Here is a 27770-nt window from a genome sequence, read left to right as displayed (position 1 = left end):
CTTTCCTTTTATTGCTTTATCACTGGGTAGTTATTCTTTTAAAATGTTGAGTAAAAGTGGTATTAGCAGTCACTTTTTTCTCTAGTGAAAATCTCAAAACAATATATTTTAATATTTGACTATTTTTCTATTAATTTCTCTTCCAAGTTTGGTGAGTTTTTATTATGGTGTTGGATTTTATCATCTTTGTATTTATTCAGAAGTTTATTTATTTTATAACTATATTGAATTACATTGATTAGTTGTTCTATACTAAACCAAACTTGTATTTCTGGAATAAACACAAAGTGGTTGAAATACATTATCATTTTCATTATACCTAAGTTTGATTTGCTAATATTTCTTTTGGATATTTGTATCTATGCTCATGAGTTTAGCCACCTCTTTTGTTTCTCCTGTTTTTTCTTGCATAATATGTATAAGGTTTTATTTTTCTATAAATTTATTCATTTTAGCTAAAAGTTCAAATAATGGCATAAATATTCAAATACTCTCTTTTTATAGTCACATGATAGTGATGTCCACTTATATTTCTGATATAGGTAATTTTTATCTTTTTCCTTGACAATCGGGCAACTAGCTTCTAAATTTTATTCCAATTATTTTTAGAGAAACAAATTAGACTTCTTTTTAATCCTATTTCATGTTTGTTTTATATTTAATTAATACATTTCAATCATTATTTCACTTCTATTTTGGTAGGGTTTTTGGTCTAGTTTTTATAACTTGAAATTGAAACTTAAATCTTAGCTTTTCAGCTCTTTTAACTTGTTAAGTACATGTGCTTAAGTCTATAAATTTCTCTTTAAGAATTTCTTTAGAAATGCTGAAACTTAGTACCCCATGTTACATGTCACAGGAGTGTCTTAGTCTCTTGGCGACTTTTGATACATGCAGTATTCTCTTAATGTGAGCTTTTCCAATAACTCAAACAGTGTTGCCTAAATTGCTTGGTTCTTTAACGATTTTCATTGTGCAGTATAAACAAAGTTTAAGGACGTACATTCCTACTAAGATCTTGATAAGAGTCTAGGAAAATTGGGAAACATCTTTTAATGACAGTATGAATCTGTATCTTTTTTTTTTCTATAGACTTGCAACGAGACTGGAAATACCAAGTGTAGTGTGAGCATCTGGAAAAACCTTTAGTAAAAGGAATATTATTTTTAGAAAGGGATTTCTTTAGGTACATCCCACAAAATTTGATATATATTTTCATTTCACTCAGTTCAAATTATTTTCTAATTGGATTCACATGTTGTTTCAAAGTATATCACCGAAATTTCAAACAGTTGAACATGGGGCACCTGGCTGGCTCACTTGGTAGAGCAAGCAACTCTTGATCTTGGGGTGGTGAGTCCAAGCCCCACACTGGGCATAGAGCTTACCTTAAAAACAAAAACACAAAACAAATAGCTGAGCATGTAAAAATTTATCTTTTCTGTTATTTATTTCCAGTTTAATTCCATGTTGGCCAGAGAAAATGCCCTATGAGATTTCAAGCTTTTGAAAATTGTTGAGGTTTACTTTATGACCCAGAACACAGTAAGTTTTGGTAAATATTTCATGTATTACTACAATTATTACTTATAAAGGTAATCACTATAGCACTACAATTATTTAGATATTTTTTCAGAAAGTTGTATATAATAAACTAGAATATGGAGAGAATACTATCTCCATTTGAAACAATTTAATTCTAGGAATTCTCATAGAAGCAAGTCAGTTTAATAAAACATACATATAAGGAAATCAATCATTTTCCCAATAACTTACTTTACTCATGGACTCAGTTTTTGCACCAACACAGATCTGAATGGCTCATCTGCTTCCAGGGGCATAGCCATAGAGTCCCTAGAAATTATTAATTCTTTATTGTGATCCGTAGACCCTGGTGGCTTTTGGTGCTCCTGTTTCCACCTACCAAGGGGCCCACAATGGCAGCGCCTTCTAGCAAAGGGAGGTGGGTACAGTGCACACCTGCAGGACTGGCTCCACTAAAGGCAGAGAAAGGAGTCAGATTACATGACCCCATTAACTGCCCCAAAGAAAAGGGTAAAAGGAGATGAGCATTTTATATTATTTGCCAAGTGATTTACTAAACAGATTGAAGAGTTAACTGATAACAAGTAAAGTTGTAAGATGAGGATAAAATGTGTGTATGTGTTTGTATGTGTATGCATATATGTATGTATATACATACATGAATTCAGGATGGAAAATTACTTTTAAAATGTAAGCACAATTGTGCTCATTGTTACTTTGGTGGCCCCTAATAAACCACACTTCTTAGTGTCATACCTTTGAGTAGTACACTCTCACCTTGCTGTGACCAACATTGGCCTGTGTGACTTTAACAAGTGTGATGCAAGCAGAGGCCTGACGATTCATTGTATTGGATATTTACCCTCTTGAGCCCCCTTCTTTTGGACTCCCTTGTCTTGGAATCCTAGCCACCGTATGGTGGAAAGTCCAGCCCAAGAGGAACTATGGTTCTCTGGTTGAAGCATCAACTGAACTCTCAGATGAGAGGCAGCCCTAATTCCTAGCTCTGCCAGAGAAGGACTGTGAACATTAAAGCCTTGTTGAGGTCCAGATGATGGTAGCGTCAGCCAGTAGCATGTGGAGGAGAAAAGTAGCCCAAACTGAACCCAGTCAACACATAATCATGAAAGATTTCAATCATAAAAGAAACAATTATAAAGTTATTTTAAGCCACTAAGATTTTAGAATTGTTAGAAATAATCAAAACAATAACAAATATTTTCATGAAGTGTATATCTGCCTTAAATATAAAAATATCTGCATTTAAAGAAAATATTGAAAAATATTTATAAATGTGTATTAACCATATGACATACATATGGTTAGTAGCAACTATATCTAAAGTTTATAGAACTAAAAGAACTGTTTGAGTATTGTTGATCCAACCCTGTGTGCAAAAAAAAAAAAGAAAAGAAAAGAAAAGAAAGGAAAGCCACAAGTCCTGGTAGAATTTAAGATCAGAAGCCACAATCCATCAGACCATGTACATTAATCCATCCATTGATATATTTAGATGGTGTATTTAAGCATTCGTTGTATGCTCTACTCCTGCCACACAGAGCCTGAATGTACAGTTGAAGAAAGGAACAAAGAAATAGACTGATTTTTTTTTTCTGTAATTTAACCTTTACTAGTAAATATATCTTAAAACATTGAAAAAGAGGGCGCCTGGGTTGCTCAGCTGGTTGAGTGACTGCCTTCGGCTCAAGTCATGATCCTGGAGTCCCGGGATCGAGTTCCGCATCGGGCTCCCTGCTCAGCTGGGAGTCTGCTTCTCCCTCTCCTGCCCCCCACTCTCGTGTGCACGCTCTCTCTCTCTCTCTCATTCTCTCTCTCAAATATAAAATCTTAAAAAAAAAAAAAAACCTTGAAAAAGAATCAAATGTAGACATCAATTTACATAAATGAATTTTAATGAGTTACTGATAAAATTGCTTTTCTTTTATGATTTTTTCTCCTGATTTTCTATGTCCTCAACAAACTACTTTTAAATTTAAAAAGTGAAAACTTCATGGGACGCCTGGGTGGCTTAGTCGGTTAAGCATCCAACTCTTGATTTCGGCTCAGGTCCTGATCTCAAGGTCTTGGGATCGAGCCCAGTGTCAGGCTCCAAGCTCTCCAGGGAGTCTGCTTGAGATTCTTTCCCTCTCCCTCTGTCTGTCCCTCCCCTGATTGTGTGTGTGTGTGTATGCACTCTCTCACTCTCTCTCAAATAAATAAATCTTTAGGGGAAAAAAAAAGAAGAAAAGAAAACTTCAGAATGGTTTAACTATCAGGCTGCAACCATCCAAGACAAGATTTCTTAGTTCAAATTCAGTCTCAACATGCAAATTATTCTCTGATCGGTATAGATTCCTCTCACTGGATCTTCCACACGTTGTGTAAGGACATGTTCCCTGTTCTGATTTAGTTGCAGCAGTCCCATTAGTTAGGGTCACAAGACAGGTGAAATGGTTTTGAGTCAACTATCAATTTCAACCACATGACAGAGGGGGAAAAGTCAGTGCAACGTAGGGGAAAAAAATCATTCTCAATATTGTTTGTGTGTTTGTGACTCTCACATTATGTGCTTAATTTTTACTTTTAAGATAGATTTTTTAAACATATCTATTGATATTCTCCCAATCTTCCTTGGTACTTCTCTTAAATATATAATGAGCACAGAAACATTGGGAAAGAAGATGGGGTAACTAGATTTCTGCTCCCCTTTCCAATATCCCTTGTGTATATATACAAAAATGTTTTAAAAAGTTAATTTGATTTCAATTTAATTTAACTTCTCTATGAAAGCATGTGAAAAATCCTATTTTGACTGAGATCATATTTATTGCATCCTCTCTTCAAGGCTGAGGAGAGGAGAAACAAATTGCTGACAGAACCAGGGAAAGCAAGGCTAAGCCACACAGCTCTTTGATTCCTCAGATGTAGTTTCCTCAGCAGAGCTTCAAAAATTATTTAAATTATTGTCAATTAATAGAACATGGAGCATACCCAGGAGATCTGAATGCTAGTAAAAACTCACTTTTAAAAATAAATACTTTTTAACAGTTCAGAACTAAGGAGCAATCGATTATATAATCACTTTCTCTACTAATATAACAGAAAACTATTATCAGCCGTGTGAGTCCAAATTGTGTATTAAATAGCCTCTCACAACATGAAAATGAATTTTGCAGTTTGACAACCAGGGTTGATATCCTTCCATCTATACGGGACATAATGTTTCATCTATTCATGTGCATCTACCTTTCCACAGAATTTTTGTTCTTCTTCCTGCAAAGCATGCAGATGAATAACCATGATGCCATCCTGCCAGGTAGTAGTACAAGGACAGCAGATTTTTCTGTTATCCCATCTCTAGCTGACCACTTCGAAGATGCCACTCACCTCATAAGCCACTGAGGCAAATATCTAATCACACATCTAATTTAGTTTAGCTCTGGTGTTAGTTAATAGTTGTTGCATCCATTTGTAAAGCAGGGCCCCTACACACAGAGGCTGTCAGGATTTCCATCTTTTGTATATGTGTCTAAAAGAAATTTGAACATAATTTGTTACCAAAAAGTAGCAAAGATTCTATGTGCCCAATAAGAGAAAAATAACATTAACAGCAAACTAGTTAGTCTTTTCATGCTACACTCATTTGGGGGCTTACTGCTAACAGTAAGATCTTAGGAGGAAGAAGAAAGTGTCTTACTAAAAAGTTCAAAAGCCCCTATCTAACATTTTAACTTTAAATAGTTCGAGTAATTACGGTCTTGTAGAAAATTTAGGATCTCACATGGATCAAAATATGAGTTAAGGTATTAATATGCTATATAAGGCCTAGGATAAGTACCCATAATTTAAATAAAAGTCTCTTCTTGATCATCTGTTTTCACTATTTAGAACTGCTACAACTCTTGGGTTATTCTAAACCAAAAAGATGAACTAAGAAGAGAAATGAAAGAATCCAAAATTCTATTCTTATGTATTAATCTTTATGGTAACTTTAAAAAATTGTTTAGTGAAATAAATAATGTATTTATCCCTGTACATCTGACAGCAAATCTTAACTTTTATTCATTTTTATCAAGATCTAAAAATGATAAAAATTTTGAGCCATATCTTGACAGAAAAATTAGATATTCTTATTTTAGATAACTTTTTCTGATATGACCAGTGTGTGGATTTTGGTAAACTTTGAACAAAAGTTTTATATTTAAGTAAGATATAAAAAATTTTACAAATGGTTATTTGTTAATAATGTTTGGATTAGATATAAAGATATAATTTTCAATTAATATCTGAAAAGTTGCTTAATATTTTAGGCCCTATCAAAAATTTTGCCTACCCAATAAATGCCTAAAATATATGTATGTAAAGCATTATTACTCAGTCTATAATGATGGAAATGGGCATTCAAAGGGAAATAGAAAAATAAACAAAAATTTATGTCTTTCGAACCAGAGAGGGAGATAAACCGTAAGAGACTGACTCTTAATCTCAGGAAACAAACTGAGGGTTGCTGGAGTGGAGGGGAGTGGAAGGGATGGGGTGACTTGGTGATGGACATTAGGGAGGTATGTGCTATGGTGAGAGCTGTGAATTGTGTAAGACTGTTGAATCACAGACCTGTACCCCTGAAACAAATAATACATTATATGTTAATCAAATCAAATCAAATCTGTCTTTCCATCAGTCCATTCATCCATCCATTCTTCTATCCTTTCATGCATCCATATCTTTCTTTCTATCTATTAATCTATTTAACTCCCTATGTACAGTGTATTTCCAGATGCCTTCCCTTGTGAGAAATTTGAGGCCTGTTTTTCTACCTGATATCATTAAATGCTTGGTGAGGATTTACTTTGTGCCAAGAATTGTGCCAAGTGGCAGAGTATAAGAGTGAACAAGCTAATCTAGATCATCACCAGCACATGGGTCCTAGCTATGTTGAAAAATTTTAAATAATTTTTCATCATAATATTGATAATTGTTACAAAGGAAAACTCCATTGTGCTTTCAGGTCAAATCTGCATTATGAAAAGATCTCTCTGGCTGCTCTATGGAGAGTAAATTGGAGGAAACAAGAGTGGATATCACAAAAGCATATTTAGAAGGCTCCTATTATCTTGATATCCCTCTCCTGCAGGCCTTTTTACTGGGATGCAAATTTGAGGGCAAAGGTGGTCCTGATCTATTATTAGCCAGCAGTAGTACTGATGCCTTTGAGCATATTTTCTGATCCACGGCCCGGTTTTCTGTTTTATTTGTGATCTTAAAGTTCTAATTATTTATCTGTCTCTTTCTTCTCATAAGTTTTAAGCTCGAGTTAGCACAGTGAAAAATATATGCAAAACAATATTTGTAGAATAAGTAAAATAGATAAATGTGCTTTGTCTAATGGATTGCACCTTCTGGACACTGATTTTGTCCACTAAGATGCTCTTATTAGAGTGAGGCTTGGCTGCAAATCTACTATTCACTATTCCATCAACTATTCTAAACTTCCTATTCTTGCTTAGTCCTTGCCATTGCTCCTGCTCTGATTTGAGGGGCCAGTATTCTTTGTGTTCAAGACAGCCTGACCTTTTACAACTTGTGATGTCTTACATAACTACATAACTGTACTTTAACAGCACTATTATATAATACCTTTATGTTTCCATAAGAAATCATTGTCATACAAAATTTGTTCTATCCATCTGTAATACATAGCATTGTACACTACTTCTTATTATTCCCAATGGTTTGTTTTCCTATGGTTATATACTAAAAAACAGTCTTTATGTTATATGTGTAAAATAATTCTACATAGTACTATTATGTACTTTGATTTATTGACGATTTACATGTGAAATTGTCAATATAGAATATATGTTATAGAAACCTCAAAAATGCTATTAATCTGACACATAATATGAGCTGGGATAAGAATCATGATAATGCTGCGTGCTTCTGCATTACTTAAGCTGCTCATACCCACTGTACTCCTATAACTTAAAATAGCTATGCTTATTTAAGTCTATTTTTAGACTGAATAATTTATGCCTCTGTTCACCAACAACACTGTAATACATTATACAGTAATGTTAGAAGAGAATAAATGAAATATTTCATTAGTAATGTTTATATAAGATATATAGGAAAGTATATATAGGAGCCACATCATGTTAATCTCTCTTGCTATTTTTCCCAAGAATTTAGCAGAGGAAAATGTGAATGAGCTGTTGGTCTATAAGCAGTATTTTTTAAATAAATGATTTCATGTTTGTATATATAAAAGCATACATCTATTTATTTGGACTCTGACCACTGTCCACACTATAACACCTGTAATTCCTAATTTCACTGGACAAGAGAATGTTGAAGTGAAACTGTATTAAGCGTAATGCTTTCCTCTGTGCATAGATACCCATATATCTACAGTTCATTTCACACAGTAGCAATAACATTAAACATGTTTTATTCAAGAAGTGGTTTAAGTTTGAACAGAGAACAGAGTCTGTTTACTAAAAGCTATGTTTTGCCAATGGCCTTATTTTCAGTAAAAATCATCTCCTATCCTTAGAACAATATAAAAGATAGAGCACCTTTCTGCCACTGACTATGCCACTTGCAAGCACGAATATAATGGATGTGGTTTCTTAATGTTAAGAGGAAAATTTTTATGGTCATCACTGCAATCCACCAAATATCTCTTGTTCTTATCCCACGTAGAAGTTCTTCCACACTCATGAAATTTTCTGTGGCCATATGACTGGTTTATCAAAGTATGAAGAAAAGAGAATTATATTACCGGCATGCAGAATCTTTAGGAATCAGTGAACAGTGTATACATTTCCCATTTGACACCAGCAGTGCTTATATTGTAGCTTATACGCCATTCTTATATGCATAGCTTATATGCAATGATACCATGGATCTGTTATGGACATGTAATGTTAGTAAGAAAAAAATTATGGTATTAAGTCACAGAGAATTTTGAAGTTATTCATTACAGTAGAATTACTTATCCTATCCCAGTTGATAAAACAGTTGACCTCAGTATTCCCTAGTCCTACTTCCCCATATATCAGCATATATCCTTAAGTAATAAGAAGTATCATCTTCAGGTTCACTAACTCTGATCCTTACTGCACACAATATAATAGTTCTAAGTGAGGTACAGCCCTTAAAGAGAATTTAGCTATAACCATGCCAGGAAGTGTTTGGGTTGTTGGACCAAACCTGAAGCCAAGGTGGCTTTCTACTCCAGACCTTTGTGCACTTGGCCATTCTTAGGAAGAATTAAAAGAGGACCAGGATTATAGAAAATAGACTTCTAATAAGTCTGTCTTCCATTAAGAAAGGTATGACACAAAACAAAGTCCATAATTCGCCTTTGAGAGTTTGAAGGGGGTAGTAGAACAAGATAGGATGAATAGAACAATAAAATATCCAATTTTTAAAAAGAAAATTAACAAACATTCATAAATAGATTACTTAAAGCTTTTTTAAAGGATCTCTTAAAATATCACTTCAAATTCTTGTGAAAAAATTATAGGGCTTTAAATATTAGTAGAAGAAAGAAAGGAAAAAAGGAAGGAAAGAGGGAAGGAAATAGGAAAGAGGGGAGGAGGGAGAAAGGAAGGAAAAAATATAAGAAAGAATGAAAGTAAGGCCAGAAATAAACCCACGATTATATGGTCAGTTAATCTTTGACAAAAGAAGCAAGAATATGCATTGGGAAAAGGACAGTGTCTTCCACAAACGGTGTTGAGAAAACCAGACAGCTACATGCAAAAGAATGAAACTGGACCACTTTCTTACACCAGACACAAAAATAAACTCAAAATGGATTAAGGATCTAAATGTGAGACCTAGAACCATAAAAATCCTAGAAGAGAACATGGGCAGTGATTTCTCTGACATTGATTTTAGCGACATTTTTCTAGTTATGTCTCCTAGGGCAAGGGAAACAAAAGCAAAGATAAACTATTGGGACTACATCAAAATAAGAAGCTTCTGCACAGCAAAGGAAACCATCAAAACTAAAAGAACTACTGAATGGGAGAAAATGTTTGCAAATTGCATATCTGATAAAGGGTTAGTATCCAAAATATATAAAGACCTTAAAATACTCAACGCACACACACACAAAATCCAATTAAAAAATGGGCAAAAGACATGAACAGACATTTCTCCAAAGACAACCTACAGATGGACAACAGACATGAAAGGATGTTCAACATTACTCATCCTCGGGGAAATGTAAATCAAAGCCACAATGGGATATCACCTTCACACCTGTCAGAATGGCTAAAATCAAACACAAGAAACAATAAGTGTTGGCGAAGATGTGGAAAAAAACAGAACTACCATATGATCCAGTAATCACACTAGTGGGTATTTACCCAAATAATACAAAAACACTAATTCGGAAGGATGTATGCATCCCTATGTTTATTGTAGCATTATTTACAATAGCCAAATTATGCAAGCAGCCCAAGTGTCCATTGATAGACAAATGAATAAAGACGATATGGTGTATATATATACACAATGGAATATTATTCGGCCATAAAAAGGATGAAATTTTGCCATTTGCAGCAACATGGATGGAGCTAGAGAATATAATGCTAAGCGAAATAAGCCAGAGAACAGTACCATATGACTTCACTCATATGTGGAATTTAAGAAACAAAGGGGGAAAAAGAGGCAAATGAAAAAAAAAAAACTCAACTATAGAGAACAAATAGATAGTTATCAAGGGAAACGGGTGAAATAAGAGAAGAGGATTAAGAGTATACTTATCCTGGGGCACCTGGGTGGCTCAGTTAGTTAAGTGGCCCACTCTTGATTTTGGCTCAAGTTATCATCGCACGGTTGTGAGATCCAGCCCTGTGTCAGGCTCCATGCTGGGAGTGGAGCCTGCTTAGATTCTCTCTGTCCCTCTGTCCCTCTGTCCCTCTCCCCTCCCCTTATCTAAAAGAAGAAAAAAAGACTATACTTTTTTGTAAAGATTTTTATTTATTATTTATTTGGCGGGGGGCAAGAGAGCACAAACAGAGGGAGCAGCAGCGGCACAGGGAGTAGGAGAGAGAGAAGCAGGTTCCCCACTGAGCAGGGAGCCCGCTGCGGGGCTCGATCCCAGGACCCTGGGATCATGACCAGAGCTGAAGGCAAACGCTTAACAGACTGAGCCACAATGGTGCCCCAAGAGTACACTTTTCTTGATGAGCACTGAGTAATATATGGAATTGTTGAATCACTATATCGTATACCTGAAACTAATATAACACTGCCTGTTAACTATGTTGAAATTAAAATTAAAAAAAAAAAAAAAGGATGAAAGTGTTGTGCATGTGTATATGGGGGGGGGGTGGATAAAGAGACAGAGATTTAAAAAGCAGAATTTACCCTTCCTAAATTATGCAGTTTTTATAATCACTTGAATTAGACATCAGTATAATTTACATTATTTCTCTCGTTATAACTGTGACTTTGGATCTTACCTTTCCACATAATCTAGTAACCGGGAACAGTGATTTGAAGCAGGAGCATCATGACCTCCTACTGCATAGAGAAAACCATCACACGTGGCCACTCCAACACCCCCTCTCCGCTTACACATTGGAGCACACACGTTCCACTTATTTGTATGAGGATCATAATATTCCATTGAACTCAAACAGGAACTTCCATCACGACCTCCGACTGAATATAATCTAAAAACACAATCAGAAAAACAGGATTTAATACTACAGTCTGAATGACAAAACGTAGAAAAGAAGTCCTTTAAAAATAAATTTTCTATCACCATATGAGTCTCACATGTGTTTTAATAAGATTAGATGTGGTGGATTTTTGCTTTACCGGTAGACATTATGATTAATATATTGGTAAATAGAAACTGAAAAGTATAGTATTAAGTTGAAGTAAATGCATAGGAAGACCTTATTATTTAGTATATAAAATCATGCAGGTCTTAGATTTGCAAATGCATGCTCTAATATAATGTAGTAACTCTAAAATATGATGTTTAAACTGATTTCATCCTAGAGACATTTTTTTTTTAAAGCTGTTTATGTTTCTTTTAATGCCTGGCACGATAAAGTGTTTCTGACCACCCAAGTGTGCTCTTTATGGTTGTAATGCCTCTTTGCCTGGTTAACTCACAGTTGTCTGCCAGATCTCAGTCTTCAGTAGGTTGAAATTAACCAAGAGGAACATTGTAAAGGACAAGTATTGGACAGTTTAACTTGCAGAAGCACCCAGAAATGAAACCAAGAAGTTTTTATCATCCTAAACACTTCATGAAATCTGAGCCTCGTTTATTTCTGTGAAGATCTAACTTAAAAGAAGTATGCTATAATCATGAGGTATTATTAAAATGTAAATATTTTTTGCAGAAATTTTACTTATTGAATAAGTATCTTTGCACGAGGCATCTTGCACAGTCCCTGGTACATAATTTATATGTAAGAAAAGTATTGTCTCTTTTTTCCTATCATTTAAAGGGAATTTTTGACTTCAAGCTTCTCTTTTATTTATACATATTGTGCTGATAAAGTACAGTGTTGATTTATCTGAACCCAGCATTGCTAATAGAGTATGTATCACATACTTTCTTTTTCTGAAATTATTTAAAATGCTAACATACAAATATATAGCTAGATGGATATAGAAACTAATGATAATTAAGCATATTGCTTACATTTTAGAAGTTAAATATTGAGCCTATTAGTATAGCCTTTTATTTGGAAATTAAATATTCCTGCAAAGTTCACTAGTTACAACATCAATGACTTCTTTAATATAATTATGTATATTACAAACCACTACTCATTACATCTCTTTCTTCTGTGTGAGCCCTCCATTAATAAAATCCAGTAACAGGGATTCTACAAAAAAAGAAATTTATATAATGCCTTGATAAAAATGACATAATATTTGACAATCCCTTTTGTAACATAAATGTTTGACGTATGGTAGCTATTATTTTATGAATTACTTATGAAAGTCTAGGCTGTGTTATCAGTGGGTTCTTTCATTTGGTACATATCCCTATATAGTACTATATAGTCTACAGAGGAACAATGAAATTGCTGTAATTTTAATATATTGATTAATATTAACACAAAATTATTTGACAAGAGTAAATTCACTGAATTTTTCCTCAAAAACGAGCTTTGAAAAATAAATGAGAAAATTTTAGTTTGTGTAAAAGTTAGTAGTGTCCTTTTGGACTGCTTTCTGAATCCACTGTTAAAACTACTAGATGTATTTTAATACTTGAAAGATTTTGAAAATTACGTACTTTACAAATATATGCTATCAGCTAACATTCTCTTTAACCCACTTATTTTAAAACATAAATTTGCTAAGTGACTAAGAATTAAAATGGAAAAATAAATAACGATTACTATAATTATTGATAAAGTTCTAAAAATAACCAAGGGATAGAAACAATATACTCTCGAGCAGTTAGAATAAATGCTAGAATGTATGCATATAACCTCATGGACAATTATCTTCTCAGATCTCCCTTCATAAACTATTTGATCATAACTTAGGTTGATTCCCTGCTTTGCTTCGCTACAGTGACAAATTAGATGTTGAGACTCTGAAGAGCAGAGAAGAATCTGATGCTAAACGTAAATGCACTGACAAGATAGGAGGTGGCAGCTGACAGTTTCACAGCAAGAAAGGAAACTGACATTTTAACTTGGAGTTGAAAGAGGAGTGGAAATTTGTAAGATGAAGAAATAGGAGAAAAGCTTTACATACAGGGAAAACATTATGCATAAAGCCAAGGGGTAAAAAGGTCACAGCAGGTGATAAATAAAGAGTGGCAGGTATGTCACACTGATAGAAGGGGGTTTGTGGAAGAGGGGAAAGGAGAGATGCAGCTGGTAAATGACAAAAGGAGGCTGAGAATGTAGGCCTTGATGCCATGCTGCAGAGCTGGGCTTTCACTCTGAGACAATGAGGAAAAGACAGAGAAATAACATTCTTAGGAATCATCAGGTTCATAGTTCAGTGTGCTGTGAATCAATCATACGAGATCAGAAAGATCCATGATTTAAGCAAGCTCTTCTGAATTTTGCTGAGAAGGGCAAGAATTAGAGTCTTCCCTACTACTTTCCCTAACTTGTGTGTTTATTCAGCACACAGATAAATTTTGCCTAAAGTTTAGTGACCCAGTCTCGGTGTTTTGAGACCTACTTGTCAGGTGTCCATCTAAATGAGTGTCACATGTTTCATATTCTAGAAAATAAAATATAGCTGTTTAAGGAAACAAATCCTATACTAGTTAGGATATGGGTTCAAATGTGTTTAAAGGGGCTGGCATGAGACCCAGGCTGTTTTCCACTTTAAAGCATATCATCTGTAGAGTATGACACTTTGTCAAGAATTGTGAGGAATCTAAATTTTTTTTACTACTTGAAATCTAAGAAATTAGTGCATCATAGTTTTGTAGATGCTGGAAAAAGACATAAGACTCCTAGGTCAGAGTACAATTGCTACAATTCACAGCAAACTAAGCACCATGAGCTTCAAGTTCACATTGGTTCTTGTCCACCCTCCACCCCAAGGCCCAATAGGGGGATAGAGACTCAAGTAAATATTGCACATGCAGTGGACCTTGGCCTTTCTCACATCTGAGGAACATTAAGTTGAGGAAATGCTAGTTCTTTAAAGAAACCTGCCAACAAAACCACCCAAGTTTTGCTCTGAAGGGAGACGTTATCTTTATTATTCTGGTCAAAGAACAAATCTGTTCTGTGCCCCCAAAGAAAGACACCATCTCTATCTTCCTTGCTGTTTGATTTACAAACATCCTTGCAGGCAGTATGAAAAGTCGGCAGTACTTCTTGCTTGGGAATTGTACATAAATGCTAAAATCCCATTGCAGAATTCTCTGCAAACACCCTTGTCCTGAAGGCCCAAGGTAACCCTAGCTACACAACCACAGTTCAAACAGTAGGACAAAGGAAAAGTGGAAGGAGTACACCCCCTCCCTTTAAGAATCTTTTTTTTTTTTTTAGATTCCACAAATTAATAAACAAAAGGCAGAATCAAACCTAAAATACAGAGAACAAACTAAGGAAAGGGGGTGGGGGCAAAATTGGTGAAGGGGAATGGGACACACAGGCTTCCAGTAATGGAACAAGTCATGAGAATAAAAGGTACAGCATAGGAAATATAGTCAATGATACTGTAATAGCGTTGTAAGGTGACAGCTATACTTGCGGTGAGCATAAGAAAACATGTAGAGAAATTAAATAATTACCTTCTATGCTGGAAACTAATGTAACATTGTATATCAACTATACTCCAATAATATTAAATAATTCATCTTTTAAAAAGTTGCATATCTCACTTCAGATATACCATTGGCCAAACTTAGTCAACGTCAATAAGTAATTGATAAGGTACTACAATACATTGTTTTTATTTTAGATGGCCATATGCTTAGTTAACAGTGGGTATTTATATTTCATAGACAAAGGAGTGAATAAGTATTAGGAGACAATTAGAAGTTTCTGACACAGAACTAAATCTTTTCTAACCCTGTGTGCCATTGTGCATTCTACCCTAGATACCTTTTTCCTACATAGGCTAGGTACCTCTCATTCATCTCTCAACCAATTCAAGTGTATCTCTACTAGAAAGTCTTTTCTGATCCCATTTTGTCTTTTTTCCTAGAAAATTAACAATGTTTATAATCTGTATTCTAGATAAAGTTATTTAATATTTGTCGTACTTTATCAACAGTGCATACTTTGGGATGGCTGTAACCAAACTCAAGCCCATCTGCCCGATGCAGTAGCAAAGACCATCACTGAAACATGGAGTATGCAGCAAGGGAAGGGTTTATTCTAAAGGCAACCAAATGAGAAGACAAGAAGGCAAACCTCAAGTCCGCCCTTCTGAAGAAGTAGAGTAAGGGAAATTTAAAGGCAAATGAGAAAAGATCTGGTTAAAAACGGCAGCTGAGAGTTGTACCATTAACTTTTTGTTTACTAGTTTTAATCCCCACTGTCTTTTGATCATTCCTCATTCTTGAGGGAATTGGGATGATGGCCACATTATATACTTCCTGCTGAAATGGAAGGAAGATTGGGGTTAGAGGAATGGGACATTTAGTTCAAGGCTGAAACTTAACATTCTGTATCACCAAAGTTTTTGTACTTTTGTTATCACTATATTTTATCTAGGGCCTTAGGGGAGATTTGTTGTAACCAAGTAGCTTGTTGTACTTATTGATTTCTTCAGACCAGTTCTCCTAAATAGTAGTTTCAGGTCCATCAGAGGCTTGCTAGTCCAAGCAGGGTTCTTTTCAATGTTCTCCTTGCTGATTGGGTATAGGGAACCTGTGAATTCTTCTCATTTGAGTGTGATGATTCCGTGGCTTAATTCCCTGTAGTTTCACTGAAAATGGGCAGTCAATAGTACCTCATTAGGTCCTGTCCAACAAGGTTGGAGCTGGTATTCTGGGTGCTCGCTCCTTCAGGTCTTTAATAACCCCAAGTCTCTAGGATTTGGGAGATATAAGGGCACATCTATGGGTACATCATCTTGCTGTATTGAATGCACTTGATAGTATCCAATTTCCTAATGTAAGCCCCATCAGGGACTCCTAAGTCATGAATGAGTGTAGAAAGAGCCTTCCATATAACATTTCATAGGGGCTTAATCCAAGCCTACTTCTAGGGGCTACTCTTACCCAAGAAGTGTTTCCCAAGTTCAGTCGGTTTCTTGGCATATCTTTGCCAGAAGTTCATTTTTTTTTCCAGTTGGGTAGAGTCTCCAGAAAATGTGTAATTTCCATTGAATGCCCAAGGCATTGGGCACTGCTTGTGTGATTTTTGCCACCAATGCTACTCCATTGTTGCTCTGAATTGTTAGCATCAATCCGGTCCTAGAAATGATTTTGCTTAAAACTGTTTTGACAACTTTGGGGGCCTTTTCTGAAGGTCATGGAAAGGCTTCAGACCAGGGGTCTACAAATATTAGCAAATACTAAAAACCACCTGTTGTTTATGGCATCATGATAAAATCTACCTGCCAGCCTTCTCCAGGTTTGGTGCCTCTAAGTTGTATACCCTTTTAGAGCTGGTGAGAACCCAGTCTTAGGATTGTTTTTACTGCAGTGTCACATTTTTGAAGACTTCTCTGAGGACTGGGACCCACAATATACTTCTGGATCCACTGAAGAATAGCATCTCATGCATAATGGATGCTTTGGTGAATATGGTTAATCATTTCTTCCAGAAGATGTCCTGGGATAAGGATTCATTATATTTCCAGCCGGTTTTAATGCCAGCTTGGTGTCCAAACCCCATTCCTTAGTTCTTCTGATGTCCTCTGAGGAATACTGGGGTTGTTTTTAGTTACATCTAAGTCTGGTACTGAAAATCATTACAGAGAGTTTTGGAGTTTTTGTATGGACTGCCAACTTGTCAACTTGATCTGCCCAGCTATTCCCTTGGGCAGTTGAACAGTATAATTTCTGGTGCCCTCAACAGTAGACAATAGCTGCGTTCAGATCTTCATTGTCTTTGATCCATAAAACTGTTTCATCCATAAACATCTCAGTGTCTGGATTTTCCAATGGTAAATCCATCTAATTGGGATGGCTGGAATAAACTTATTCAGTTATCTGTGGGTCTCTGGTGATCTTTCTGAGTGGCTAGACAGCAATAGGCATGAAGATCATCTAAATACGGACCATGTGGCAATTTTTCTCTGAAGTTTACCTCAAGCTGTTAGCTTCAGTTTCCAGGGCTTCAGGGAAAAAAAAGAGCAGTTTTAGTTCTTGGTGATTTCAAGTCAAGAGAATGAGAAAAAATTGGAAACATTAGTTTGGAGAGTCTTGTCAGATATTGGAGAAAACCAGAAGAATTCAGGGTCCAGTCCAGTTTTTCAGGCAAACAACAAACAAAGACAGCTAATCAGAGCTAGAATCTAATAGCCACAAAGGCATGTTACCGAAACATAATTTCTCTCTAAAATCACCCTCATTTCCAAAGATAGCCAAATTAAAACTAATTTGTTTGTAAAATAAGTCCAATTTTAACAAACTTGGCTTCATTATTTACATAAGCACAATAACAATAGTGATTGGCCATATAGGTTGTTTTTTCTTTTTTCTTTTTCTTTTTTATTTCTGAACTTATAACAGTCTCTCAAGGCTAAGAAGCCAAGCCAAATACTTGCCATCAGGCTTTGCCTGTAATACCTATAGATTTGGGTGAATTCCTCTCTTCTGTAAGTCCCCAAAATATTCTGAGTTTCCTGTATATACCAGGAAGTAACCTTCTTTACTCCCCTAGTAAGGCTGCTAGGAGTCCTGTAAACAAAGAACCAGGACAATTTTTCCAAGGGACTTCACTGACTCCATAAAGTCAACCTTAGCTCCTTAAAACTATCTGGTCATATCTGAGTCTATGAAAATCCCCCTCAAATACAACTGTCCAGTCAAGCCTTGGTAAAATAACCAGTATTTCCAATTGTGTCCTGTCACAGGGAGACCAGGTTCTTATTAAACTTATGCAAATAAATACACTGTCATGAAAATATAAGAATACGCACTGAGAATTTTTGAATTCTGGAAGGATCTTAGGGAGAAAAACTTAAAGTTTTTATATTTGTTTACAAAGAAATATTTTCCAAATTTCTATATGTCATAGATAGCCTTAAGTCTGGAAGAGCAAACACTAGAGAAACAGCAATGTCCTAAACAGGTCTCTCAGAATGTAGCTTTCCCATTAGTTCTAGAAATTCTTGGTTTAGTTTTGTGATCTTAAAGGTAACAGAGACCTATATTTGTCATTAAGTGGAATTGACAAGGAAATTCTGTGACATACGCACTTTAATAATTAAAATTGCAAGTGATGATAGTTATACCAGAATGTATCAAAACCTTAGGGATTCTGTATAACTTCTGGAACAGTTATAACATTCAACCATATAATAAAACTTAAGAAGGATTATCATCACTTATCTGACAATGTTTCCCATGTAATTTGACATTCCAAAGAAATAAGCCTAATTAGTCCAAAATACTTCATTTAGAAGTTGAATTTTGGGAAGTTTGTGAACTACCAGGTGGTTTTAAAGCACATGCTTAAATAAGATTACAGATCATCACAAAATTTAATGATTATCTATTTAGCCAAGGTGGCAATAAGAGATTCCAAAGACAAATGCGGAGGGTTACATAGTTGTTAAAAGAAAAAACTTAGCTCTTTTAATATTGAGAAGATTCAACTTTAAGTAATCAAAGACTTAATAAAGACAAAAACATAGAAACTTATTTTTTTCTAGGCAGATTAAAGAAAAACCTTTGTTGATAGTTTAGACCAATAATCTAAGAAAACTTATTTTAACAGAAAAACCAAATTCCGATTTTATACTGGTGTACCTCTGATATTAAAACTCCTTTATTTGAATAAGAGAAATTTTTTTTTAAAGTATGCCATCCCCCCTTTATTCCTCCCTGTCATCTCCCATGTTGGTATATACTTATTGAGACAAGGACATCCAGGGCACTGCATGGATCTGAGTTTTTGCACTAGATGCTGTGATGTCCTGACCGGAATCTCTATAAGGAATGAAGGACTCTCAGCTGTAGGAATGCTGCCAACAGTCCTCAGCTCTCAGAGGCCATCAGGGATCGCCTGGACTGAAGACAGCTGCTTTGCCAAGGGCATGCCCTCTGCCCAGGTGTTTGCATCCTAGGACTGTTATAAAAGTTCAGCCCTTTTGCCTGAACTTAGAATAGTTCTGAAGGGTAATCCAACTTTTGGAGCTCCTTGGAGAATTAGTTAAAGCTTCTGTTGATATTGTATCACTGCTCAACTTCTGCCCAATCTTGCTTTCTTACACTTCCTTCTCTTCCCTAATAAACTACTTTACATACTAATTTCCATAATCTTAGTCAATCTGGACCACATACAAAATTCCTTTCCAAAGATTCCCTTCTCACAAACCTTCCACAGCTCTCCTTTTTACATTCAGATTTTGTCCTTATCTTTAAATAACCAGTCTCATTTCCCTTGCCTACATGGTTGTTTCCCTTATTATTTCCAGTAGTCGATTACATTTATTAAAATTATTTACATCTGTTTATTCTTAGATTACCCATACAACTTCATGAGGCATTAGACAAAGTCCAAGTTTTTTTTTTTTCTTTTCTGACAAATTTTGCAATGGAGATAACATGAACTTACTTGACTTTCAGTAAGCAGAGGCAGAATAAAAATTTCATATGTAATGCTGATAATTCTAAAGACATGTCCATTTTAATTAGGACAACCTTAAATTAAGTTAGCTTTAATACTGACTATCTTCCCAGATCATGTGAGCTTGCAAAACAACAGTTTCAATCTTTGAGTTTTAGAATGCCCAATTTTTGTAAGTGCTTACCTTTAAATTGACTAACTAGAACTCTTTTACAAAATAATTTTAGCAAGGCCATCCGAAGTAGAGAAAATCTCTCACATTTACAACATACATGGAGACACATACAAGTATACTATAAAAACAGATGCAAACAACTTGTTAAAGACCCACTTTCCAAATATCTCCCTTTCCCCACACAAATCTAATTGCAAGCTGGTATTACAATTTATGGATCCATTAGTTGGTCATTTTCCCCTGGAATTTAATAAATATTGTGACCAAGCAGTGTTGCAAAGAAAAAAAAAAAAAAAAGATTGGCCAGTTTTGGAGAAAACAACCCAAAGGGTTGTATGCAAGGATCAAGCTGTCATTCCTCATTCTCCAGTGAGAACAAGGCTGTTTTTTACCATAAGTTGCAGCAATAAACAAACCAAATGAAGCCCAAAGTACCTCTGTGAGCACTGGTTCCTCCCTAAAAGTCAGAACTTCACCTGCTGAACCAAATGGCTTCCTAGACAGCCTTTTCCTAAGCAAGAAAAGAAGGTCAAGAGAACCAAAACCCCGTATTTGGAGGCAACCAAATGGGTGGAAGAATCTAAGCCAAACTAAAACAGGAGGAAGAAGTAAACTCACCTGCGGTTGCACAGGAAATACTCACCAAGAGATGTCTGTCCAAACTGAAACCCAAAAGCATATCCTTGCCACAGTAGGGACGGGGAGCCCCCCTCCCACCCCATGGTCCTTAGGACAGAGTCTAGGCTGCTGCTGAGACTTATGACCAGACTCCTGTTAGTGGCTGGGAACCTACAAACCACAGCAAAGAGCTCCTGCCTGGCTCACCAAATTTGTAACTGAACCCAAGTTCTTCTGCCTGATATGCAGCAAAGACAGTCACCAAAACATGGCATATGCAGCAAAGCAAGGTTTCTATTCTAGAGGCAGCCAAACAAGGAGACAGGAAGGCGGGCCTCAAATCTACTCCTCTGAAGGATGTTAGGGAAATTTAAAGGCAAAAGAAAAAGTCTGGGTAAACACTGCTGCTGCTCTTAGTAGTATGCAGCTGAGAGGAGTTCCATTAACCCTTTGGTTACTGGTTTCATGGCTACAGAAAGTGCTTCCAACACCATCGTCTCCATATTTGAAAGGTTTTGCTGACGAAGTCTGTGATAGAAATATAATCTTCACTCACAATAGATTGTTACTCAGAAAGTATGTTCAGACATCCCTTCCCTTGCATAATAAAAATATAAGAATTCCACAACCCTCACTGGATAAAACCTTTGTATCAACTCTCTGGATCCAGAACTCGGTTTGATTTTTTGTTTCTCAACTTATGGAAATCTCTTTAATCTGATCCCAAGAGAATACCGCTGTCAGAATATTCCAGCATCTACCCTTCAGTGAACTTTTTTTTGAGAAGTTCTTGTTAGGGTATCTGACAGTATGGTAAGCAGAATTTCAATAAGCTTAAGGGGTGCTGGGTGGCTGAGTCTGTTAAGCGCCTGCCTTTGGCTGGGGTCATGATCCCAGGATCCTGGGATGGAGCCCTGCATCTGGCTCCCTGCTCAGTGGGGAGTCTGCTTCTCCCCCTGCTTGTGTTCTCTCTCTCTCTCTCTCTCACTTGCTCATTCTCTCTCTCAAATACATAAATAAAATCTAAAAAAAAAAAAAAAAAGAATTTCAGTAAGCTTACAACAGGTTGTATAATTGTTCTTGTTCCTGCTCGCTATGAAACATGGCAAATGTGTCTGAGAGTTGCTGACATTGTAACATGGCTGGTAAGCAAGGTTGTATGTGGAAATCTGATAGCAAACACCTATCTATTTATTAGAACATGCCAGTTTTTTCTAAAGAAACTTCTACTTGTAAATATGCACATTAATTTAGGTCAATTAACCACATTCCAAAACTTGGTCGGATTCAGTAACCTAACTCCTGGCAGAAATGGTCTCTACTACCTTCATCCCTCCATCCCATGTTTCCTTGCAAGCTCCCACTCTACACCTATTACAAGTCTGCATTTCCTTCCTTTGATGTTTCCAATTTTCCTCTAATATAATGTAAGCTCTCTGAGGGCAGGTTTGCTTTATTTTCTTTGCTATATCACCATGGCCAATACATGTTTATAGTTTGGGTGTGTGTATGTGTGTTTATTTTATTTTTTTTTAAGTGAATCAAGTACTGGTTTCCAATTCTCGAGAAAGGGTAATTCATCTATGAAATCTGTCAAAGAAAAAGCACCTAAGTTCCCCTGAAGTAAGATTTTGACAAATGGCAGAGAAAAGCATTAATCATGTGTCTTGGGGACACAAAAGAAGGAAAGATTAATTTTAAATGGGTGAAGTTAAAAAAAAGGTTTATGGAATGGTACAGATTAAACTAGGCTTCAGATGATGGAAAATAATATAAATGGTCTCATTTACCTTTTATTTAGGTAAAAGAAAATGTTAATGTGTTTTTAATACTTCCTGGCATTATTGTTCTCAAGTGTAATAAACTGAATCCTTTTAGTATTGATCTTGCCACATGGAATTTAATGCACATAGAGAACCAGAGTTGTGTTAGGCTGAAGTTGTGTCACTTTGGAGAGATTTCAGATGTATCCAAAGATCAGGTAAAAATCTGAGGAGAGAAACTAAGTGGACAGTGAGCAATGCACAGCTGCAAGTTATTAGGAAAAACACACACACACACAATGGAAAAGAAATGGAAGTAGAGAGATGAGTCTGTGAAAGGATAAAAGTGTGTGGACCATGTCCCCATGCTCCAGTAATCTGAGCAATTCGATATGGGTGGACATAGGGCAGCTGTATATATATATTTTTTTCCAGAAGAGAAATCACAGACTTCCAGAGCATGTTAGTACTCCCAAGTGAGACTCAGCAAACAAGCAGTTTTTTTTTTCTTATTCGTGACTCTAAGATAAAACAATTTTAATACAAATTGCTTATCATACAAAAACTTACATAATTTGGGTTTCCATATTTAAGAAAAAGAATACCAGAGTTTGAATAAAAAAATAGAAATAGGCTCTTTCTTGGAAGACACCTTGCAAATGACAGGCCCTGAGGCTTAACTTACTGTGCTAGATATTGGCACATACTGGAGAAAACAACACACATTGACTCTTCTTATGATTCTTCAAGCTGTATATACTTCAGGTTGCACAGAAATTTCAACTGCCCCATGAGTATTATTAACATGAGGTTTTGAATGCATAAGCAGACTCAGTTTAGCCATGGTGAATCATGAAGCAAACCCCATTATTTCTGTCTGTTTTGCAAGTTCTCAAGGGTCTGTCGCATACATTTATTAAAATTCAGGCCTATTTGTGGAAGTGCTCAGAGAGAATCAGTATCTGCTTTTTGAGCTAACTCAGGAAATAAAGAGAAGCAAAACTGAAAGACCTATTAGCTACAGAGTTGGAAAGAATCAAGCAAAGAGCAAAGAAAAAACAAAAAGAATCACTGGTAACAGATAGCTGGGGAGTCTGAGGTTTTATATAGCCAATCACCACACCCCAATGTCTACCCACTGTTTTGTTGGGTTTCTTTGATTTATCAAGTAAGTCTGCTGGCTGTCCTGGCATAAGATGACATATCTACCACTTAGCTTACTCTCTCTTATTGGAAGACTGAACCAAAATGTTTAATGAAATTGATACAGTTTTGCCCTTGAATTTATCAGAATACACTCATTAATATTAAGTCAGGAACCAATTTCTTTTCTTTTTTTAAGACTTTATTTACTTATTTGAGAGAGAGAGAGAGCACGAGAGGAGGTGTGAGGCAGAGGGAGAGGGAGAAGCAGGCTCCCTGCAGAGGAGGGAGCCCAACGTGGGACTCGATCCCAGGACCCTGAGATCATGATCTGAGCCGAAGGCAGTTGCTTAACTGACTGAGCCACCCAGTTGCCCCAGGAATGAATTTCTTATTTTTCCACAACAAATGGTATCATAAAGAATCTAAACTTAAGAGGGCTGTTCACTGGCTTTTATGTGTCTTAATTGGGAAAATTATTCAAAATAATCTTCAGACAGGCAACAGTCAGGTTATCATGACACGTTAGTGAGATGTGAAAGCAAAACAAGAGGAAAAAATCCTGTCAGTAGAGATGAGAAAAAGATAAACAACTGTCAGAGGGTGATGTTGAAACAATTTTCTGCTATGGGTCTGAACGTGAAAGGTCACTTTCTAGTAATTATGATTCTCTCTGAGTAAAACAGGAAAAGCAACTAGACATTAATAGACAGTCATCAAACCACAGAATTCTGAGGTCATTAAATCACACCCAGAAGGAAAAAAAAAGATACTCAAAAGAGAGCTATACTATTTTAATTTTAAAGGAGAAAGATTGTTTGAAACTTAAATCATTTAAAACATTTTCATAGAATAGGATTGAATTTGGAAAAAAATGTACTCAATTAAAATGTGACAGTTTCAAGAATAAAAACTAAGATTAAATGCTATCACACTCTGATATTTTTAGGAAGAATGGTATTAGAGTAAAACAGGATTTCTTAAGATATTACATAACCTAGCTGACCAAAAAATACAAGGACAATAAAAACAATCCAAATGATGAATCCCATAGATAGCCAATTTAAAAGCCAACTTAAAGGGGGCATTAGAAGAAATTGGAAAGATAATTTAGTTATAACAACTTGTGAAAATGTGCTGTAAAACTGTCCATTAAATATTTCATTTGTTAGATTTTTATCCCACCCTCTTCTGATTGAGTTTGGAGATTTGTAACAAAACAGACACGTATTAAGATATTTCAAAGTAAACCATAAGGAAAGTTCACAAAGCCATAATGTAAAAATCTAAAATAAGGGATGCCTGGGTGGCTCAGTTGGTGGAGCGTCTGCCTTTGGCTCAGGTCATGATCCCGGGGTCCTGGGTTCCAGTCCCATATCAGGCTCCTTGCTCAGCGGGTTGCCTGCTTCTTCCTCTGCCCCTCCCCCTGCTCCTGCTCTCCTTCTATCTCTCTCTCTTTCACTCTCTCTCTCAAATAAATAAATAAAATCTTTAAAAAATCATTTATTAAAAAACATCTAGAATAAGATAAGTAATGCATTAAAACTTTAACAGAGAGAGGTGCATGTGTATTACAGAATACGTAACAGAATAATGCAGCAAATGAATAAGATAATGAAGGGGTAAAGATATTTGTCATCCCCGTTGAATAAATTTGCTCTGAGATACATATTTTCTAAAAAGATATGAGATATGAGATACACATTTTCTAAAGAATGCAAGGAATGAATCCATTAGCATCAAATGTAAGTGGTAAGTAAGTCAGTAATAAACAAATGGACTGTTACTTATAAATAAACATCATGAAAAGCAAAAAGGCAAAAAAGGCCTAGGCTTTCTTGTACAGGAATTATGAACATTAACATCCAAGAGAAATATTCATTTTATTATGGTAAGTTTTACTATTTGTGAATAGATATGCCAGCAAAAAAATATACTTAATGTTGAATAATGTGAAATTTTGCTATTAATTTCCAAATTAAGTGCTTTTTAAGTAAAAATATCATAATGCTTTGGGATGCCTAGGTGGCTCAGTTGGTTAAGCGACTGCCTTCGGCTCAGGTCATGATCCTGGAGTCCTGGGATCGAGTCCCACATCAGGCTCCCTGCTCAGCAGGGAATCTGCTTCTCCATCTGATTCTTCCCCCCCTCATGCTCTCTCTCTCTCATTCTGTCTCTCAACTAAATAAATAAAATCTTTAAAAAATATATATCACAATGCTTAAAGAAAAATAGTCCTTTTAAAAGAGAAGATAAATATAGGTAGAAAATGATATTAATAATACATATTCTCTATTGAGTAAAATGACAATATTACCACAAATGAAAAAATATTTGCTATGATTGTAATTAAAAGGTGTAACAGAATTTTTATTTATTTATTTATATATTTTTTTGTAACAGAATTTTTAAAAATCTATTGAGAAGAGTGGGGAATGGGATGTATCTAATTCACATAGAAACAATTCTAAGAAATTTCCTTTAGATAATTTTCAAATGAGATGAGATGGAAGGTCGGTGATAAGTTTCAATTTCCTCTTCTGACAAATCTCCATTTAACTAGGAAGCTATTGAAGGAACACCTCTAACCACTTTTTACATAGCATTCTACCACTATGGGATTGAAGGGATGTATATAATTTTAACTCCTTTCACTCTCCTACACAATGGTTTTCCAAAGCATCAACGAACGATAGGACTCTAGATTTTTCTTAACTGTACCCAAAAAGAATCTAGCAGGAATGTCAATAGATATTATTTGATATTGAAGACAGTACTAATAGAAAGTTAGAAAGTTTGATACACAGAACTATGCTACAGAAATGTAGCTTACAAAAATAAATAAATAAATAAATTGACAGGTAGCTGTTTGCTTTGGCCTTTCCATGATTCTGTTCCACGTTTCCTTTCTCATCTAATAGATTTTTGAAACATCAGTGGATATGAACATTAATTAAACTTCAAACAAAATATTTGAGAGTAGGATTTTGAGAAAAATTAAACGTACTGACCATGAGAGAAATTAAGAGACTTAATGATCTGTGACAGGACAAATCACAAGGAGTACATAGAAAACAAAACAAAGCACAACAGAGCACAGGTAAGAAGAGTCTTTTCAAAACATAAGAACATCTTACTATTTAAGCAAATGATACTGTTTAAAAAAATGTACACTTTACAACTTGTGATTTCTAGGAAAAATAAGTAAATTGTGTTCCAAAAACAATTTAAGAAAATATACACTTGGTGATACAAGAGTTTTTTAAGATAAGACAGCACACTCAATTGAAGTAAGATGGATATGAAGTAGATAGGAAAGAAAGGTATCAGAGAAGGATATCAGGTAAGGAAAATTAAAATGCAAAAAATTTAAGTCTGCATTGGAAATAATAAAAATCCATAAACAAAATGGCAATGATTGAATCTGTGATATAGAAAAAAAAAGTCCCAGGTTAAGTGGAAAAGAAATAAAATTACTGGGGAGAAAAGGAATTTATGGCTATGGAACACACATAGAATCACAAACATGAATACATACTAAAATATAGATCCCAAAACTAAAGGACTAGAATAATGGAAAAGGGAAGAATTTTTAATTCTCAATAGATAAAAACTTTCCTAAGTAAAAGAAATACCTAGTTGAGATTGTTAAAATGAATCTCCCAAGTATTAAGTTAAAAGAAAGGAAAGTAGCAATCAGATTGTATCCTGGTAAGCATTTTCTTAAATTTCGTTTTTTTTTTAAAGCATACATTTTAAAAAGAATACATTTTGAATTTTTTTAAAAATTTTATTTATTTATTAGAGAGAGAGAGAGAGAACATGAGCAGTGGGGTGGAGCAGAGGCAGAGGGAGAAGCAGGCCCCCCACTGAGCAGGGAGCCCAAAGTGGCGCTTGGTCCCAGGTTCCTGGGATCATGACCTGAGCCAAAGGCAGACGCTTAATGACTGAGCCACCCAGGTGACCAACATTTTGAATTTCAAGATGAATGTTCCAGTTATTAAGCTGCCCTCACATTCTCTCACATTCTCTCTTCTATACTGTACTTCTCTCTTCTATACTGTACTCTTTGATGTCGGGCCAGCAATTCTGCAAACCACTTTTCTGATTTGCCACCTGGTTCCATTTTTGGCATTCATGGATACAAGAGAGAATCTGAAAGACTAAGGGCTAGGCCTCCCCTAGGGGGAGGGTCTTGCTCCTTGTTTGTTTCATGTTCCTATGAGTATCACCCCATCCTTTCTTTTTGTATCCAGTTGGCAGTTTTTAACACTTAAAAAATCAGCCTTATTGAGACCCCTCAGTTGG

General features: G+C 35.6%; 1 protein-coding gene across 2 annotated transcripts in view; it reads right to left on the bottom strand.

The window, feature by feature from the left end:
- Positions 1 to 27770, bottom strand: part of KLHL1 (kelch like family member 1) — a 352516-nt gene that overhangs the window by 13206 nt on the left and 311540 nt on the right. For both annotated transcript variants that reach the window (XM_021697925.1, XM_021697926.1), the window contains one exon: positions 11025 to 11237. In XM_021697925.1, the coding sequence (XP_021553600.1) occupies positions 11025 to 11237 (213 nt within the window). The remainder of the gene's footprint in view (positions 1 to 11024; positions 11238 to 27770) is intronic.

The sequence above is a fragment of the Neomonachus schauinslandi genome, chromosome 3 (assembly GCF_002201575.2).
Source record: "Neomonachus schauinslandi chromosome 3, ASM220157v2, whole genome shotgun sequence".
NCBI classification, from domain to species: domain Eukaryota; kingdom Metazoa; phylum Chordata; class Mammalia; order Carnivora; family Phocidae; genus Neomonachus; species Neomonachus schauinslandi.
Note: the sequence above shows the minus strand (reverse complement) of the source record. Positions and strands in the feature narration are given on the sequence as shown.